The sequence below is a fragment of a genome, unplaced genomic scaffold (assembly GCF_019419815.1).
Source record: "Pyrus x bretschneideri cultivar Hongxiangsu unplaced genomic scaffold, Pyrus_bretschneideri_v1 Contig1, whole genome shotgun sequence".
NCBI classification, from domain to species: domain Eukaryota; kingdom Viridiplantae; phylum Streptophyta; class Magnoliopsida; order Rosales; family Rosaceae; genus Pyrus; species Pyrus x bretschneideri.
This window is the reverse complement of record NW_025999390.1, coordinates 8,269,770-8,286,565: the sequence shown is the minus strand read 5'-3', so window position 1 is coordinate 8,286,565 and position 16,796 is coordinate 8,269,770. Positions and strand designations below refer to the sequence as shown.

The following is a 16,796-nucleotide window of genomic DNA, read 5'->3' as shown; positions in this document are numbered from 1 at the left end:
AGAGGCTAGGCCAGAGTGGCCTTCAAGTATACAAGTTCAGGTATGAAGTCGATAGTACAAGAATAAAATACTTTTTTTTGCCATGAGCAAAGTTAAGGGTAGATACAATCAATTGCAAGGTGATACTTGTAGCAATGATTTTTTGATAGTAGTTAAGTGATCATACAATGTCTGTCCTAGGAAGTGTGTATAAGTTTTTAAATCTTTAGAAAACCTTACCAATGCCTTAATGTACAAAGATGGACGCTATGATTCAAACGATATACATGTTCCCTTGGTACAACAAGTTCAACGTTGAGTACAAGAAAGAAGTTTGAGATTTTGGAGCTATGCTGGTTAGGAAGTGAACGATCATTGAGGCAACTCGATGCGCGTCTGCTGCCACTTGTCCTATTGAAAGACAAAGAGGCCAATCACAATAACGCAACCTCCCACAATGCTGAAACATAAAATAAACTTTAAGTTTTTATACAAGATTAAGAGTTAACAAAACTTTAACATTATTATATGTAAGCAATGATGCAGTTTCTTACTTCCCAGTGTCAACATTCTCCTTCAGTACTGTAGCCCCTAGTACCATGAAAATAACCATGGCTAGGGGGCTAAAAAATGACAGAAAAATGACACCTCTCATCTTAATCACTAGGCTCTGTAGCCATGCCATCGATGCAGAGACTACTGGACCCTACAAGAACAATGCAAAAATCAAAATTATGTCTATGTTACGCAATTAAAAGATCACTTCAAAGTTCAAACTACCCCAAAACTCACCGAATACAGGTAGCATGCCAACATCACGTTTAACCCCAGTACCCATGCATCTGTTGTACTCTCTGAAGGAAGATTTGTGAAAAACATGTTCATTTAAGCAACATCAATAGCATGCAATTAACAATTAAAGGCGGAATCATGCTTGTATGCACTTAAAACAAAACATTTACCCATGAAATTCAAAGCCTAGTAGATAGGTGAACCAAGACTCAACTCAAAACAAAGTGAGTTGAGAAATCAATACCTTTGTAGATTCCTCTTTGTATAAGCAAAGGCTAATCACCCAAAGAGAGGGCCTTCATTCCTTGCATCTTAGATCCATGGATTTGGATGGATGAAAAGGTTTCTCCAAGTTCCCAAAATTGAGAACCTCTAATGATTCATCACCAAGGCATAATGAAGAAGAAATGAGTGACCTTGGAGGAGTTTGATTGCTAGATGATCCCTCCAAGGTGGCCTAAATTTTAGAGAGAAATGAGAGCTTGTGTTCTCATCCTTTCCCCAAAAATTACCATATGTAAATTTTATGCTATAAAGTCCTTTATATAGTCCCTTCAAATAAGTGACCTAATGGACCAAAAGCCCTATTCTTCTAACATGGCAAGCCTATAGGGTTTATTGGGCTTTCAAGCCCTTTGTTTATTCAAGTTGTCATACAACTTGAGTTAATGGGCTTGACATTCAAATCCCATTGGGCCTTGCGGCCCAAAACTAACCCGAGGTCTTTAACGAACTTATTCGTTTGATTAATTAACATATTAATTAATCCTAGCCTTAGATAAATAATTAAACCATTTAATTATTCTTACTCATCTCCGTTGTTTCTTCAAACTCTACCTTACTCGGTGAACGATCCATTAGGTTCCTTTTAGCGAGGCAGTGGGCGATTAAAACTCTTTCTAATCGATTGTGAATTGAAACTTACTTTCAATTCTCCCGTTAGTGATAATACACTTTTAGGGCTTCCACAAACCATGGTTGACGCCTAGCAGCATGTCATGGTTACCCAAGCTAATCAGAAGAGGTGGAGAACCTATTCAGTTTTAGGATTACAAATGCAATACGGTCTTTCTCTAATACAATACTCTCGACCACATTGTTTGGATTGATAGTTTATTCATGTCTACTATCCAATGTGAGTCTTGTGCTTATATGATTACCTTGAACGTGATTTGGAACACATTCCTAAATCTCATTCATACTTTGGCCAAAGATTCAAAATCATATCATAGAGTATTCTCCCTCAAACAGTTTGAAGGTTAGAGATCCCTTGTTACGCATTCACTTGCCTCCATGGCTAAGTGGCTTAACCCCAACGATGCCATGGACACCCTCATGATGGAGTGACTTTGACATAATCAAAGATTAAGGACCTAACCACAAGACAACTGTGATGCCTCAGGTCAAAAGACTAATTTGCATTATCCCAACCATGAGTTCTCATGTGACATGAATATGAGAACTCTTCGTTGATCGTGTTCAGTGAACTCATTCTCTATTGAGCACCTACGTACTTGTCTTGATGTCACACACACCAATGACTCGAGACTAGTCACTCTCCCTGAGAGAAGACATAGCACGTACTGATCTTAACGGACTGTCAATGCCCAATTGACAATCCTATGATCAGGAACGTTTAGGATGTGTCAACGAAAGAATGGTCTCATGAATCTAACTTCTTTAGATCACATTCTTCCAATCACATATTCCTTGGACTTATCGTTTAAGCATATAACATTTATATGAGACGGCTCAAACAATAATGTTTGCCCTTAATATTAAACTAGATTAGTTTAACATGTGAAATGTTCATAAAGTATCATCATATGATTGGTTTTAGGGCACATTTCCAACACTCTCAGTAAGCGCGACAGCCATTATGGTGTCCATCAATGCTCAAATGGAGATAGCATACGCATTCATCCAAATCAATGGAAAGTCAAGGTACTTATTAGTGGTCCGTTGCTAAAATCACACAAAAAGAAAAGCAAGATGTAAAATAAACATAAAGACAAAAAGTTATTTTGAAATCTAATTAGCAGATGTGCTTGTGTTTTCATTCGAATGCGCACCATGTGTTTGTGTGTGTTTGAATCAACCCAAAAGAAACAAAAAGCCCATGCGGTTACCATTTGTAAGTTGTAGCACACTGATAGGACCACTGCAGCTTTGACTAGCATTGGACCTCTCACCCATTTTTTGGTGTACTTCAACAAGTCACCATGGTTAGTAGAGGAGTGCGCAATGGTGATAATTGGGCTGTAAATCTGGCTGACAACTATGCCACCAGTGATCACCATCAACACACTAAGCAGTTTTGCTTGGCTAGGCTTCTCACGAATATTGACTTTTTCTGACTTGTCACAAAAAAAAAAAAAAAAAAGTTTAAATGCTTTATTAAAAATATATAATGAGTTGTAAATTGCACATAGCTGGTAGTTTGGACATACTTGAACCACCACGAGAGAAAAAAGGTTAAGGCCGGGCCAGCTGCAATGATGCAACTAAATAAACTGGCTCACGCGAACCGCAGTCTCGCAAAATTAGCAAGCTTTCCCAAAAATGACATGTTCAATGAAAAATAATTAATTATTCAGATGTAACCTCTTTATTCTTCAAATTTAATTTGATATAGGGTACTTACTCAAGAATGCCCAAACAGATGATGTAGGCTAAAAGCCAACCCTTTGGAATATGAGGTCTTTGTTTGCTGTAGAGTGCGGCTACAAGCAAAGCACAGAAAGCCACTGTGTTTTTATATCATAAAAACACAGTGAACTTCATGTCAGCTCTGAATGCCATCTTGATGATAATGGAGTTGCCCCCGATGAGCAGTTGGATAAAAAAAAAGCCAAGAATAAACGGTACAACTACTTTCATTCTTTCGCACAATAGACTATACCGACAAAAAAAAAAAAAAATTTAGTTAGAACATTATTGTAAATTCTAGAAGTCATAATCCAACTCCAAGAATTTAATTTTTATAGGCAGAGAAACTTATGTAAGATGCGGGAACATCTAAAGTGGCAAATGAAGAAACATTCACTTCCATCTTCAACTTGCCGTAAAAGTTTGAGAGTAATTGAATCCTCTGTACCAAACGAGCCCTAAGACAAACCACCACATATCCATACCAAATTATGTAACAGGCATAGAGTAGTTATCATGAAATATGTTACTTATGCGTTAATACATACATCATCTTCCACATAATGTGGTGAAAAAGTTGGTGGGGCCTATTTACTAAACTCAAAGCAAAGTGTTCATTTATGTATTGTTAGTTTAAATGAAATGAACAAGACATTTGTTGTCACCAAAAACTTAAATTCTTAATCAACGGCAGCACCACTTGAGAAAGGCAAAAGCTAATAAGTTTTATGTGTGTTTCTGTTTGAAAGAAATCCCAAATTAGAGTAGTATTTTTAATAGATTGTGCTTGTTTTGTGTCTGTGTCGGGCTAACCTGTTTTATATCTAGAAGTATATATTTAAAGAAACAAAAGTTAGGAACCCAATTTGCATTTCATATTAACTTTTTACACCAATCTCTAACTCATTGATTTGTCTCATTTTGTTAGCACATTTGTGCAAATCAGAAACCCAATATGCATTTTATGTTTGAGTCGGGCCAACCTGTTGTACCTTTTATATTGGGTTGGGCCAACTTGTTGTACATTTTATGTTTGGGTCGAGCCAACCTGTCAGAAAGATGATTTCGTGATCACATTCATTTACGTTATTAAGCTCCCTGATTTTATGTAAATATTGATTCCTTGTGCAAATTGTCAAAGCTTGTATAGCCTCTGTAAACTTGTATAAATAGTGCCATATACTGAGATCAATGGAAATCATCCAAATTAAACCAAAAACATGTGTGTGTTCACTATTTTATTTCCATGCACTGTTTAATCTTTTACAAGTCTCTTTGCAACAAGAGACTAGGCCAGGGTAGCCTTCAAGTGAGTTCGAGTATGAAGTCGATAGTACAAGATTAAAATACTTTTTATGCCATGAACAAAGTTTTAAGGGTAGATACAATTAACTGCAAGGTGATACTTGTAGCAACGATTTTATGATAGCAGTTGAGTGATCATAGATTGGCCGACCTAGGAAGTGTGTATAAGTTTTTTAAATCTTCAAAAAACCCTTCCAACGCTCTATGTACAAAGATGGACACTATGATTCAAACACTAGACATGTTCCCTCGGTACAACAAGTTCAAAGTCGAGTACAAGAAAAAAGTTTGAGATTTTGGAGCTATGCTGGTTGAGAGGTGAATGGTCATTGAGGCAACTCACTACGCGTCTGCCGCCACTTGGCCCATTGAAAGACAAGCAGGCCAATCATAATAACGCAGCCTGCCACAATGTTGAAACATAAAACAAACTTTTAAGTTTTTATACAAGATTAAGAGTTAACAAAACTTTAACATTATTATATGTAAGAAATGGTACAGTTTCTTACCTCCCAGTGTCAATATCCTCATTCAGTACTATAGCCCCTTGTACCATTAAAATAACCGTGGCTAGGGGGCTAAAAAATGACAGAAAGAAGGCACCTCTCATCTTGATCACTAGGCTCTGTAGCCATGCTGTCAATGCAGAAACTTCCAGACCCTACAAGAACAATGCAAAAATCATAATTGTGTCTATGTTACGCAATTAAAAGATCACTTCAAAGTTCAAACTACCCCAAAACTCACCGAATACAGGTAGCATGCCAACTTCATGTTCAACCCCAGTATCCATGCATACGTTGTACTCTCGGTAAGCGCGACGGCCACTATGGTGTCCATTAGCGTTTCAATGGGGACAACATACGCATTATCCAAATCAACGGAAAGTCAGGGTACTCATTAGTGGTCCGTTGCTAAAATCACACAAAAAGAAAAGCAAGATGTAAAATAAACATAAAGACAAGAAGTTATTTTGAAATCTAATTAGCAGATGTGTTTGTGTTTTCATTCGAATGTGCACCATGTGTTTATGAGTGTTTGAATCAACCCAAAAGAAAACAAAAAGTCAACGCGGTTGCCATTTGTAAGTTGTAGCACACCGATAGGACCACTGTAGCTCCGACTAGCACTAGACTTTTCACCCAATTTTTGGTGTACTTCAACGAGTCGGCATGGCTAGTACAGGAGTGCACAATGGTGGTAATGGGGCCATCAATCTGGCTGACAACTATGCCGTCAGCGATCACCATCAACACACTAAGCAATTTTGCTTGGCTAGGCCTTTCACGGATATTGACTTTTTTTGACTTATCATACGAAAAAAATGAGAAAAAAAAAAACAAGTTTAAATGCTTTATTAAAAAATATAATGAATTGTTGCACATAGCTGGTAGTTTCACGCAATCCCCCAAAAACTACAAGCTGTCGCAAAAATGGCATGTTTAATGAAAAATAATTAATTATTCAGATGTAACCTCTTTATTCTTCAAATTTAATTTGATATAGGGTACTTACTTAAGAATGCCCAAACAGATGATGTAGGCTAAAAGCCAACCCTTTGGAATGGGAGGTCTTCATTTGCTGTAGAGTGTGGCTACAAGCCACTATGTTTTTATGGCATAAAAACACAGTGAACTTCATGTTAGCTCTGAATGCCATCTTGATGATAATGGAGTTGTCCCTGATGAGTAGTTGGATAAAAAATCCAAGAATAGTACAACTCCTTTCATTCTTCCGCACAATGGGCTATATCGATAAAAAAAATAAAAAATAGAATAAAAATAAACCTTAGTTGGAACAATATTGTAAATTCTAGAAGTCATAATCCAACTCCAAGAATTGAATTTTTATAGGTGGAGAAACTTACGTAAGATGCGGGAACATCAAAAGTGGCAAATGAAGAAACATTCACTTCCACCTTCAAGTTGTCATAAGAGTTTGAGAGTAATCCAATCCTCTATACCAAACAAGGCCCAAGACAAACCACCACATATCCATACCACATTATGTAACAGACAAGGAGTAGTTATCATGACCTATGTTACTTATGCGTTAATACATACATCATCTTCCACATAATGTGGTCAAAAAGTTGGTCTGACCTATTTACTAAGCTCAAAGCAAAGTGTTCATTTATGTATTGTTAGTATAAATTAAACGAACAAGAAATTTGTAGTCACCAAAAACTCAAATTCTTAATCAACGATAGCACAACCTGAGAAAGGCAAAAGCTAATAAGTTTTATCTGTGTTTCTATTTGAAAGAAATCCCAAATAAGAGTAGTATTTTTAATAGATCGTGCTCGTTTTATGTTCGTGTCGGGCTAACCTGTTGTATATCTAGCAGTATATATTTAAAGAAACAAAAATTAGGAGCCCAATTTGCATTTCATATTAACTATTTACCCCAATCTCGAACCCATTGATTTGTCTCATTTTGTTAGTACATTCGTGCTCATTTTATGTTTGAGTCGGGTCAACCCATTGTAAATTAATAGTATTTAAATAAACTAAAATAAAAAATCCAATATGCATTTCATACAAATCATTGACACCAATTCTCTAAGCAAATTTAGTTCTACTCACCTACTCATACTGAATATATAAACCACACAAGATTAACCTTTGGATTAAGGTTGATTTATATCGTGTCTTTATTGGCGTATGATCAGTGGATATGTTGGTTTACATCGTTTTCTGAAAAGAAAAAAAAAAGGTTATGGAATTTTATGTAAGTAGACAAATTCTGGACAAGCCTGTAATTGATGGCTGAAGTTTTACTTATTCCACACTCAATTTGAACTAGATGACCATCCTAATTTATGATATTAAGACACATTATGACTTGGATCAGATGAGCCCATTTCGATCTTTAAAGACAAAAAATTGATGTGGATGGTTATTGAGGTCAACTGCTACGCTTTGGTTGCTATTTGCTGCTTGCCCAACTGAAACACTAAAAGGCCAATCACTGTAATAAGGCCTCTCGTATCGCTGAAAGATAAACCAAACTTTAAGTTTTATGATACGTTAAAAGTAAACAAAATGTTATGTAAGAAATTGATGCAGCTTTTGACCTCCCATTATTAAGTTTTATGTGTGTTTCCATTTGAAAGAAATTCCAAATTAGAGTAGTATTTTTAATAGATTGTACTTGTTTTATGTTTGTGTCGGGCCAATTCGTTGTACATCTAGAATGTAGAAGTATATATTCAAAGAAAAAAAATTAGAAACCCAATGTGCATTTCATATTAACTATTTACACAAATTCTCTAACCCATTGATTTGTCTCATTTTGCTAGTATCTTCGTGCTCATTTTATGTTTTGGTTGGGTCAACCCATTGTACATTTATAATATTTAAAGAAACTAAAATCAGAAACCCAATATGCATTTCATACAAATCATTTACACCAATTCTCTAAGCAAATTGAGTTCCACTCGCTGACTCATACTGAATATATAAACTGCACAAGACTAACCTTTGGATTAAGGTTGGTTTGTGGCGTTTCTTTGTTGGCCTATGATCAGGGGATATGTTGGTTTATATGTGGATTGCTAGCTCAGGTGATACAATCATACAAGAATAATCTTATTACATTCATTCTTCTACTTTATACAATCACACACACTTAATATATAAAATATTTTATAACAAAACTAAAATAAGAATATTAAAAAGACAAATAAACAAATATTTGTTCTAAAAACACTATCTTTTATTTTAAAAGCATTTTCAAACAAACAAATATTTGTATACAGGTAACGGATTTGGAAATTTGATGCCACAAAGTCACTGACAGCCATGTGTAATCAATAATACTCATATATAAGATGACAAATCAACGTCATTAGTTAATGGCAGTAAATTAATCCCGCTAGCTTTTTTCATAGAGTAATATTTTTAGAATTTTGTTGTGAATATGTAGGGTGTGCAAACTGTAAAAGTAGGAGTTTCTCGCTCCTTCCCTTGCTCTGTTTATGTTGTAAAAGCAAGCAAGGTGAAATTGAGGTTGCCGATTCCAGCAATTCCACTGAATCCAGAAATGGCCAATTCCTCTTTCAGCCCCATATGCATTCCTGGAGATTGCGTGCAGAACCAAATGACAATCCAGAGTTAGCTGTCTAACCTTGTCAACATAGTTTCCTTTCGGCGCTAGGCATGTATCATCCTGATTAATTAGGAGGATAACATTCTGCGAGTCGGGTTCTAACAGTAAGGGGAAGCCAAACCGCATCAATGCCAAAATCAAGACCCACCTTTAACGCATAAAGTGCTGGGAATTAAGGGCTTATTGTGTTTGTTCTGAATAAATGCTTGAAATACATGTAGTTATGTGAAAATGATGTGCATGAGTGTATACGATTCGTATAGAAATGGGATTTTTGTCTGTTGTCGATCCGTCGTACTTATGTCGTGGATGGGTATGGTGGTATTGATCTCCATTTGAACTTAAACCACTGATCAGTTTGAGTCCCACGGCTCTCACCAATCAAAACATGATCAGTTTTGAGGATTGATTAACCTTTTGTTCAATTATTTGTTATAGTCGTTCGTCAAGTCTCAAAAGTCTAGGGTTTGCTTGAAGAGGTTTCAAGTCAAGTATAAGAGAAGGACTCTGCACCGTGTACGCACCGCACCTCACACTAGTAATATCTGTCTACATATATATTTTGCACCCCTAAATAATTAATTAATTTAAAAGAAATTGTGTAAGCACACAAATTAATTATGATAAATGTAAATATGATGTCGATTTCACAAGGATTGCTTAAATACCTATTTAACCGATTATTTATTGCAGTTTGTAGACTTAATTAAACAAACAATAGATTAAATTGGAAATTTGTAGTAAAATAATTATAGAGAGTGAAAAAAGGAACAACTGAGAGGAAGAAGGGTTCAGTGTTTTTTATATATGTTTTTTTCTTTTGTCTTATGCCTTTATTTATACTAATTTAGGGTAGAGATTACTTGCATCCCTTGCATTCTTTCGGTCTACTTTATACAATCACACTTAATATATAAAACACTATTCTATAACAAAACTAAAATAAGAATATTAAAAAGACAAACAAACAAATATTTGTTCTAGAAACATTTTTTTATTATTTTAAAAACACTTATAACGAGTCATAATGTGTTGGACACGAGATAGATATGTGCTCACTTTTGGAAAGCGAGTTCACTGAACACTGACCAAACGTAGAAAGAATCGAATGGGAGAATTACCTTCTTGTCCAAAATTTATCTTTCTAAAATGTTATTTGTGTGAAAAAAGTTATTGGGCTGAAAGAGTAAGAAACATAAGTATATGGAGGCCCAATTAGTTGGTTCTTGGGTCACCCGGGTCAATACCCGAAACACCATCAGTGAGAGACTGACTGAGAACTGAGAAGATCAGAGGAGAAAAAGTCCTTCTTGCTCATTTCCCTTGCTACTAGTCCGACTGAGAGAGGTATGAACAGCGAGAATCCATGAAGATGGAAATGGAAAGGCAGATCAGAATCCCCAATCGAAATCCGACGGTCTTCGTTTTCCTCCTGCTCCTTGTCAGTTGTCAGCTCTGCTCCGTCGTCTCCTGGAAGAAAGATGAGTTCAGGAACTGTAACCAAACCCCATTCTGCAAACGAGCCCGTGGCCGCAAACCCAGCTCCTCCTTCGCCGCCCATGACGTATCTATCTCCGACGGTGACCTCACAGCCAGGCTTGTCCCCTCCGACAAAACCCTGGAAGATCAAGACCAAATCCAAATCAAGCAATTGATTCTCACTCTTTCTGTTTACCAAGATGGGATCTTGCGGCTCAGGATCGACGAGGACCCCAAACTCGATCCACCCAAGAAGCGTTTCGAGGTTCCCGATGTGGTTATGCCGGAGTTTTTGAGCAAGAAGCTGTGGTTGCAGAGGCTTTCAACGGAGACCATCGGCGGCGATGCAAGTCCTTCATCGATCGTCTACTTGTTGGATGGCTACGAGGCGGTGCTCCGGCACGATCCCTTCGAGGTGTACGTGCGCAAAAGGGGAGGTAATCGCGTAGTTTCTATGAATTCTCATGGTTTATTTGATTTTGAGCAATTGAGGGTGAAAAAGGATGGTGAGGATTGGGAGGAGAGGTTCAAAGGGCATACAGATACGAGGCCTTTCGGCCCGCAATCGATTAGTTTCGATGTGTCCTTTTACGATGCTGACCATGTGTATGGGATTCCTGAGCGTGCTACAAGCTTAGCTCTGAAGCCCACTAGAGGTCCTGGGGTTGAGGAATCTGAACCCTATAGATTGTTTAACTTAGATGTGTTTGAGTACATTCATGATTCCCCATTTGGACTTTATGGTTCCATACCCTTGATGATTTCCCACGGCAAGTCACGCGGGACTTCTGGTTTCTTTTGGTTGAATGCTGCTGAGATGCAGATTGATGTTCTTGGAACCGGCTGGGATGCAGAGTCTGGCATTTCTCTCCCTACGTCACAATCTAGGATCGATACACATTGGATGAGTGAGGCGGGTATCGTCGATGCCTTCTTTTTCGTAGGACCTGGACCTAAGGATGTAGTCCGCCAGTACACGAGTGTAACTGGAACACCTGCAATGCCACAGTTGTTTGCTGTGGCCTATCACCAATGTAGGTGGAATTATCGTGATGAGGAGGATGTTGAGCAAGTTGATTCTAAGTTTGATGAACACGATATTCCGTATGATGTTTTGTGGCTTGATATTGAGCACACAGATGGGAAGAGATATTTTACATGGGACAGAATGCTTTTTCCGCATCCAGAGGAGATGCAGAGGAAGTTGGCTGCTAAGGGTAGGCACATGGTTACTATTGTGGATCCTCATATTAAGCGGGATGATTCCTACTTTTTGCACAAAGAGGCCACCGAAAAGCAGTATTATGTTAGGGATGCCACTGGAAAGGATTATGATGGGTGGTGCTGGTCTGGTTCATCATCGTATTTGGATATGTTGAGGCCAGAGATCAGGTCCTGGTGGGCTGAAAAGCTCTCTTTTGAGAATTATGTTGGCTCAACTCCTTCACTGTACATCTGGAATGACATGAATGAGCCTTCTGTCTTCAATGGTCCCGAGGTAAGTTACTTAATTGCCACTGTACCATGCTTTTTATTGAGATTTGATTTCTTTTTAATTATATATTTATGCCTTATTATTTAATATTCTTTATTGTTATTCAAGGAGAAATTTGAGCCAAGAACTTTTCTTTTGTATTTACGATTTTATTATTATTTCAGTGAGGAAAGGTGGTTAAGACACATCCAATTACTTATTACGTATTTTTTTCATGAGTGAATTAGTTCAGTTTTGTCCAAGTATAGTAGGTTGATTTTATGTACAGATAATCATCATTTGTTTGTACAAACATGTATCATCTCTAACCTATGAGTAGGAAAATGTGGAAGATCAGAATGATAAGGCACCTTTATTAAGTTCAGTCACAATAAAAAAAAAAAAAAAAAAAAAAATTGTTGCAGTAGCATCATGAACAAATATATGATTACATTAAGGAAGTGGAATTGTGTAAGGAATCAGGTTTATTGCCATAGCGACATTTTGTGTCTTTTGTATTCGCTTGGAATCTCTCACTGCATTCTTGGTCTCTAGTTCTTACATATTATGTTTGTTGCAGCATTGATATCTTTTGTGGAATTTCTTTGTGGTTAATATTTCCCATCGAATGTACAATGTTTCCTTATAGACTGGTTTATTGAAATATAATATTAGAATAGAAAACTTTTTAGTATTCAAATTATTCGAGCAAGGATGAGGTGGGCATTTTGGTTTACAGGCATCAAGTTCTATAGTTATGAGTCAACCATATCCCTGTACTAGCCTAGTTTGAGCAGGCAAATACTTTAATAATACTGCTGCTTGAGAATAATAGGGGGAAGTTGGTCAAATTTGAGGTGCTGAGAAGATGGAATTTTTAAGTTGGTCGTAGCACAAACTGAAAATCCGGAACATACAAATGAATTTAACTTTGATTTCTTTTCTTTACTTGTAAACCTTCTATTCAAATGTATGCTTAATTTAGGTGAATTACACTCAAGATTTCTTACCAATACTGTCTTCTATATTAGTTATGATTTCTAAATTTGCAATGGATTTAGGATTAACTTGTGGCTTCTTTGACTGGTTTGGAACTGATAACTGTATGTCTAACTCGTCGAATTAACTTTGGTCTATTGGTTGAAAACAAACAAGCGTACTAAACTCCTTGTTAGACTAGCCTAAATGCAGTCTTTAAAGCTTGAAATCAGCTGAATAATTTTTCCGAGTCAGACGCCAGTACAACTTAAGTTCTTAAACTCCCTGGGAATCACTTACTGTGGATTTTGGAGTTTATAGTCCTGTATTGCTTATTTTATGTCTTGGTTCATTGTCAATAAAAGGATGGGCTTTAGCTCGTTTATGAACTATTAGTGATACAATATGTGACTGACTAAGAATGAAATCAACCTGAAAGGATTAGAGAAACACTCTCAATTTTTCATTTTTTGCTGATGCTGCATTAGAGGACCATAGGAAATTGTGATTACTGAGTGTTTATGACTTGTTTGGTTAGCCCCTGTTTTTCATTAATTTTAATTTCTAGTATACCATCTAACCATCTCATGATTGTTGACCATGACCAGGTTACAATGCCTAGAGATGCTTTACATGTCGAAGGTGTAGAACATCGAGAGTTACATAATGCCTATGGGTACTACTTTCACATGGCTACAGCAGATGGGCTTGTGAAGCGAGGTGATGGAAGGGATAGACCTTTTGTTTTATCGAGAGCAGTATTTGCTGGAAGTCAAAGGCATGGAGCAATATGGACAGGAGATAATTCAGCTGATTGGGATCACCTTAGGGTTTCAGTTCCAATGGTTTTGACGCTTGGTCTTACAGGGATCTCATTCTCAGGTATCAAAAGCAATATTTTCATATTAACACACAGTTTCTTTTTCAACTGGTGCTCATGGCTGTAATGTTGTTACAGGTGCTGATGTTGGTGGTTTCTTTGGCAATCCAGAACCTGAGTTGTTAGTTCGTTGGTATCAGTTAGGAGCATACTATCCATTTTTCAGAGCCCATGCCCATCATGACACCAAAAGGCGAGAACCATGGTTATTTGGGTAGGAGTTCCCCTCTATAAGATGATTTTTGCCATTTTTGAATGTTCTCTATCAAGTGAATATCGTACTATCTAATTCAGACATAGGCCAACTTATAGTGATTTAATTTCTCTTTGAAAGAAATGAAATGGAATATTTGTAGTACTTTTGGTGGGCAAGAATTCTATGATGGTTAAGTGCCTTTAAATGAACAGTGCCATGATACTTATGCAATATGACCTGTTGATGCTGCATGAGGGATATTAAACAACATAGCGTAAAGTTTGGACTTTGGAGTAGACATGATTGTCATCATTTTATATTATCAGATTGCTTGCTTGGTCATGTTCCTTGTGAACATTTTAATTTCTAGAAATATAATATTATTATTGCTTGAAATGTCACAGGAATCATAACCTGCTCAATGAAAAACTGAACGTGTTTCTATCTGATTGAAAATTTGATAGGAACATTGCCGGTATAGGATATTACCATGTCATCACTTAATCACCCGATGGTCTTTACCTTGATTACAGGGAAAAAAATACTGAACGTATTAGGGAGGCCATACACACTCGTTACATGTTGCTTCCATATTTCTACACATTATTTAGAGAGGCAAACACAACTGGTGTTCCAGTTATTCGTCCATTATGGATGGAGTTCCCTTCTGAAGAAGCTACTTTCAGCAATGATGAGGCTTTCATGATTGGAAGCAGTCTTCTGGTGCAAGGGATTTATACAGAGGTAGTATAGAGGCTGATATTACTCATTCATTTAGCTTTCTTCCCGTCTATCTGTTTTTGCGTTCTCCACTTTTGATACTGTTGGCATTATTTTACTCTGTTGTACTAGCATGCAAGACATGCTTCAGTGTATTTGCCTGGGAAGGAATTATGGTATGACACAAAAACTGGAGTCGCATACAAGGGTGGTAAAACCTATAAGTTGGACGTTAATGAAGAAAGTATTCCTGCTTTCCAAAGGGCTGGAACCATCATACCAAGGAAAGACCGGTTTCGTCGAAGTTCCACACAGATGGTGAATGATCCATACACTCTGGTATGTTTTTGACTTTAAAGTTAAGGATATTTGATTAGAATAGATAAGCTTTTGTATGAAGTTAGAACAAGGATTTCTGCATCTTTGATATAAAAATATCCAGTAATGAAAGATGTAAATCCATTTGAGGGCTCAATGGTTGTCTATTTCCTATCCTTGCTTGAATCCCGGTCTCTTAGGTAAACATCAAAGAAGATCCTCACTTTTTAGTGTTTCTGCAAACTTCATCATGTTGAGAACATAGTTGAACTTCATCATGTTGATGAAATAGTTCCTACCCATACGTCTGTGATGAACAATTTAGCAAGAAAATCTAGAGGGTGTGGCTTTTAAGATTGGGGGTTATTTCATGTATGGGTCCTAGTCATGGTCAATAGAAATGCACATTTTTGCACACATTTCCAGCCTGTGCCAATTTGTTTACATGTTTTAATTGAAATACGATTGTAGATTGAAATACGCACACTTTAGATCAACACTTGCATACCATTTAACTGTGAAGTTGAACACTGTTGTAGTCTCTTTCTGTAGTACTTTTTGGTTTTGTATTACCTTTTTAAGTGAACTTTTCTTTGTAGCATGAAAAGCGAATGCAGTAGAGTGGATGGTTGTAATTTTTTTGTACACGGTGCAGGTGATAGCACTTAATAGTTCACAAGCAGCTGAAGGTGAACTTTATGTCGACGATGGTAGAAGCTTTGGATTTCAGGAAGGGGCCTACATCCATCGTCGTTTTGTATTCTCAGATGGGAAGCTCACATCTGTTAATATGGCACCCGCTGCCCCTGGCCAAAACCAGTTTTCTTCTGAATGTGTTATTGAGAGGATTATTCTGCAAGGACTCTCCACTGGGCAGAAAAGTGCCCTAATTGAACCCGCAAACCAGAAGGCCGAAATTGAACTGGGCCCGCTTCTCCTTCATTCAAAGAAAGGCCCAACTGCAACAACCATCCGCAAGCCGAATGTCCGCATCGCCGATGATTGGGTGATAAAACTGTTTTAGAAATTTAAAATTTTCCTTGCATTCCCATGCGGTGAAGTGATAAACCTGTCTGGTAGGACGTTTTTTTCTTCCTTTTTTTGGGGTTAAGGAGGGATATTTCTTAGATTAGTAATACTGCAGGAAAACACTATATCCGTCAGATGTACGCTTCCGTTTAGGTGAGTTTTTGTTGTGGTTCCTCCGTAAGTGGTGATTGGACACCTTAATAACTCGACCTAAATGGCGAGAGTGGAATTGGAATTGATATGAATTTCATCTCATCGGTCTTCAGATGAGTGTCGAGTAATCGAACTTGATACAACACTATACTGCACAAATAAAATAGAACAACAAGCGAAAAACTAATTCAAAGCGTAAGAGACCAATTGATTCCAGCAGGCAGCAGCACCAATATCAATATCGGATTTCGGAGGCTCTGGCGGGGCAGGTCACCAATGGTTCACCTGTCGATTAGAAATTAGAACCACCAAATTTGCACTGCTGGTTCCGGTTCCTGCGAGCATATTCCACCGGAGGATGAGGGGGACCAGGAAAAGAAGCTTGTGAATCGCGGATTCCACCCTAACCCCGAGAGATGTAATGTCCAGAACACCCCCACAAATGCCCTCTCAAATCTCAATGCTTGGGAAGTAGAGGAGTCTCCCTTGCAAAATTTGCATGTGAAAGCCCTAGGTTTGGATTTTTTTTGCCATCACCACCACCACCACCACCCCCCCCGGGGTTCTCGTCTCTCGTCTCCCGTCTCCCTGAGTGAGTAGAGATGGCTCTAAGTTAGAGTTCGATGATGAAACCGAGTTTGGAGGGTTGAACAAGGTGATCATGAGGACTATATTGTTTCGGTGGTGGAGTACAAGCATCCGAGACGGCTGAGACGTCGGAGGCCTCAGATGAA

At 37.6% G+C, this 16,796-nt stretch overlaps 1 protein-coding gene across 1 annotated transcript; it reads left to right on the top strand.

Annotated features, from left to right (window-relative positions):
• The first annotated feature begins 10,186 nt into the window (after positions 1–10,186).
• On the top strand, positions 10,187–16,162 carry LOC103946785 (probable glucan 1,3-alpha-glucosidase). The gene is made up of 6 exons (XM_009357578.3): positions 10,187–11,812; positions 13,375–13,648; positions 13,725–13,860; positions 14,376–14,586; positions 14,695–14,901; positions 15,536–16,162. The coding sequence occupies exons 1-6, from the start codon at positions 10,202–10,204 to the stop codon at positions 15,902–15,904; spliced, it is 2,808 nt and encodes a 935-aa protein (XP_009355853.2). The 5' UTR covers positions 10,187–10,201; the 3' UTR covers positions 15,905–16,162.
• Positions 16,163–16,796: the final 634 nt, after the last annotated feature.

Coding starts and splice junctions, on each gene's coding strand:
- LOC103946785 (XM_009357578.3), top strand. CDS start 10,202: ATGAAGATGGAAATGGAAAGGCAGATCAGAATCCCCAATCGAAATCCG. Junction 11,813..13,374: donor CTGTCTTCAATGGTCCCGAG/GTAAGTTACTTA, acceptor GACCATGACCAG/GTTACAATGCCTAGAGATGC. Junction 13,861..14,375: donor CGAGAACCATGGTTATTTGG/GTAGGAGTTCCC, acceptor CCTTGATTACAG/GGAAAAAAATACTGAACGTA.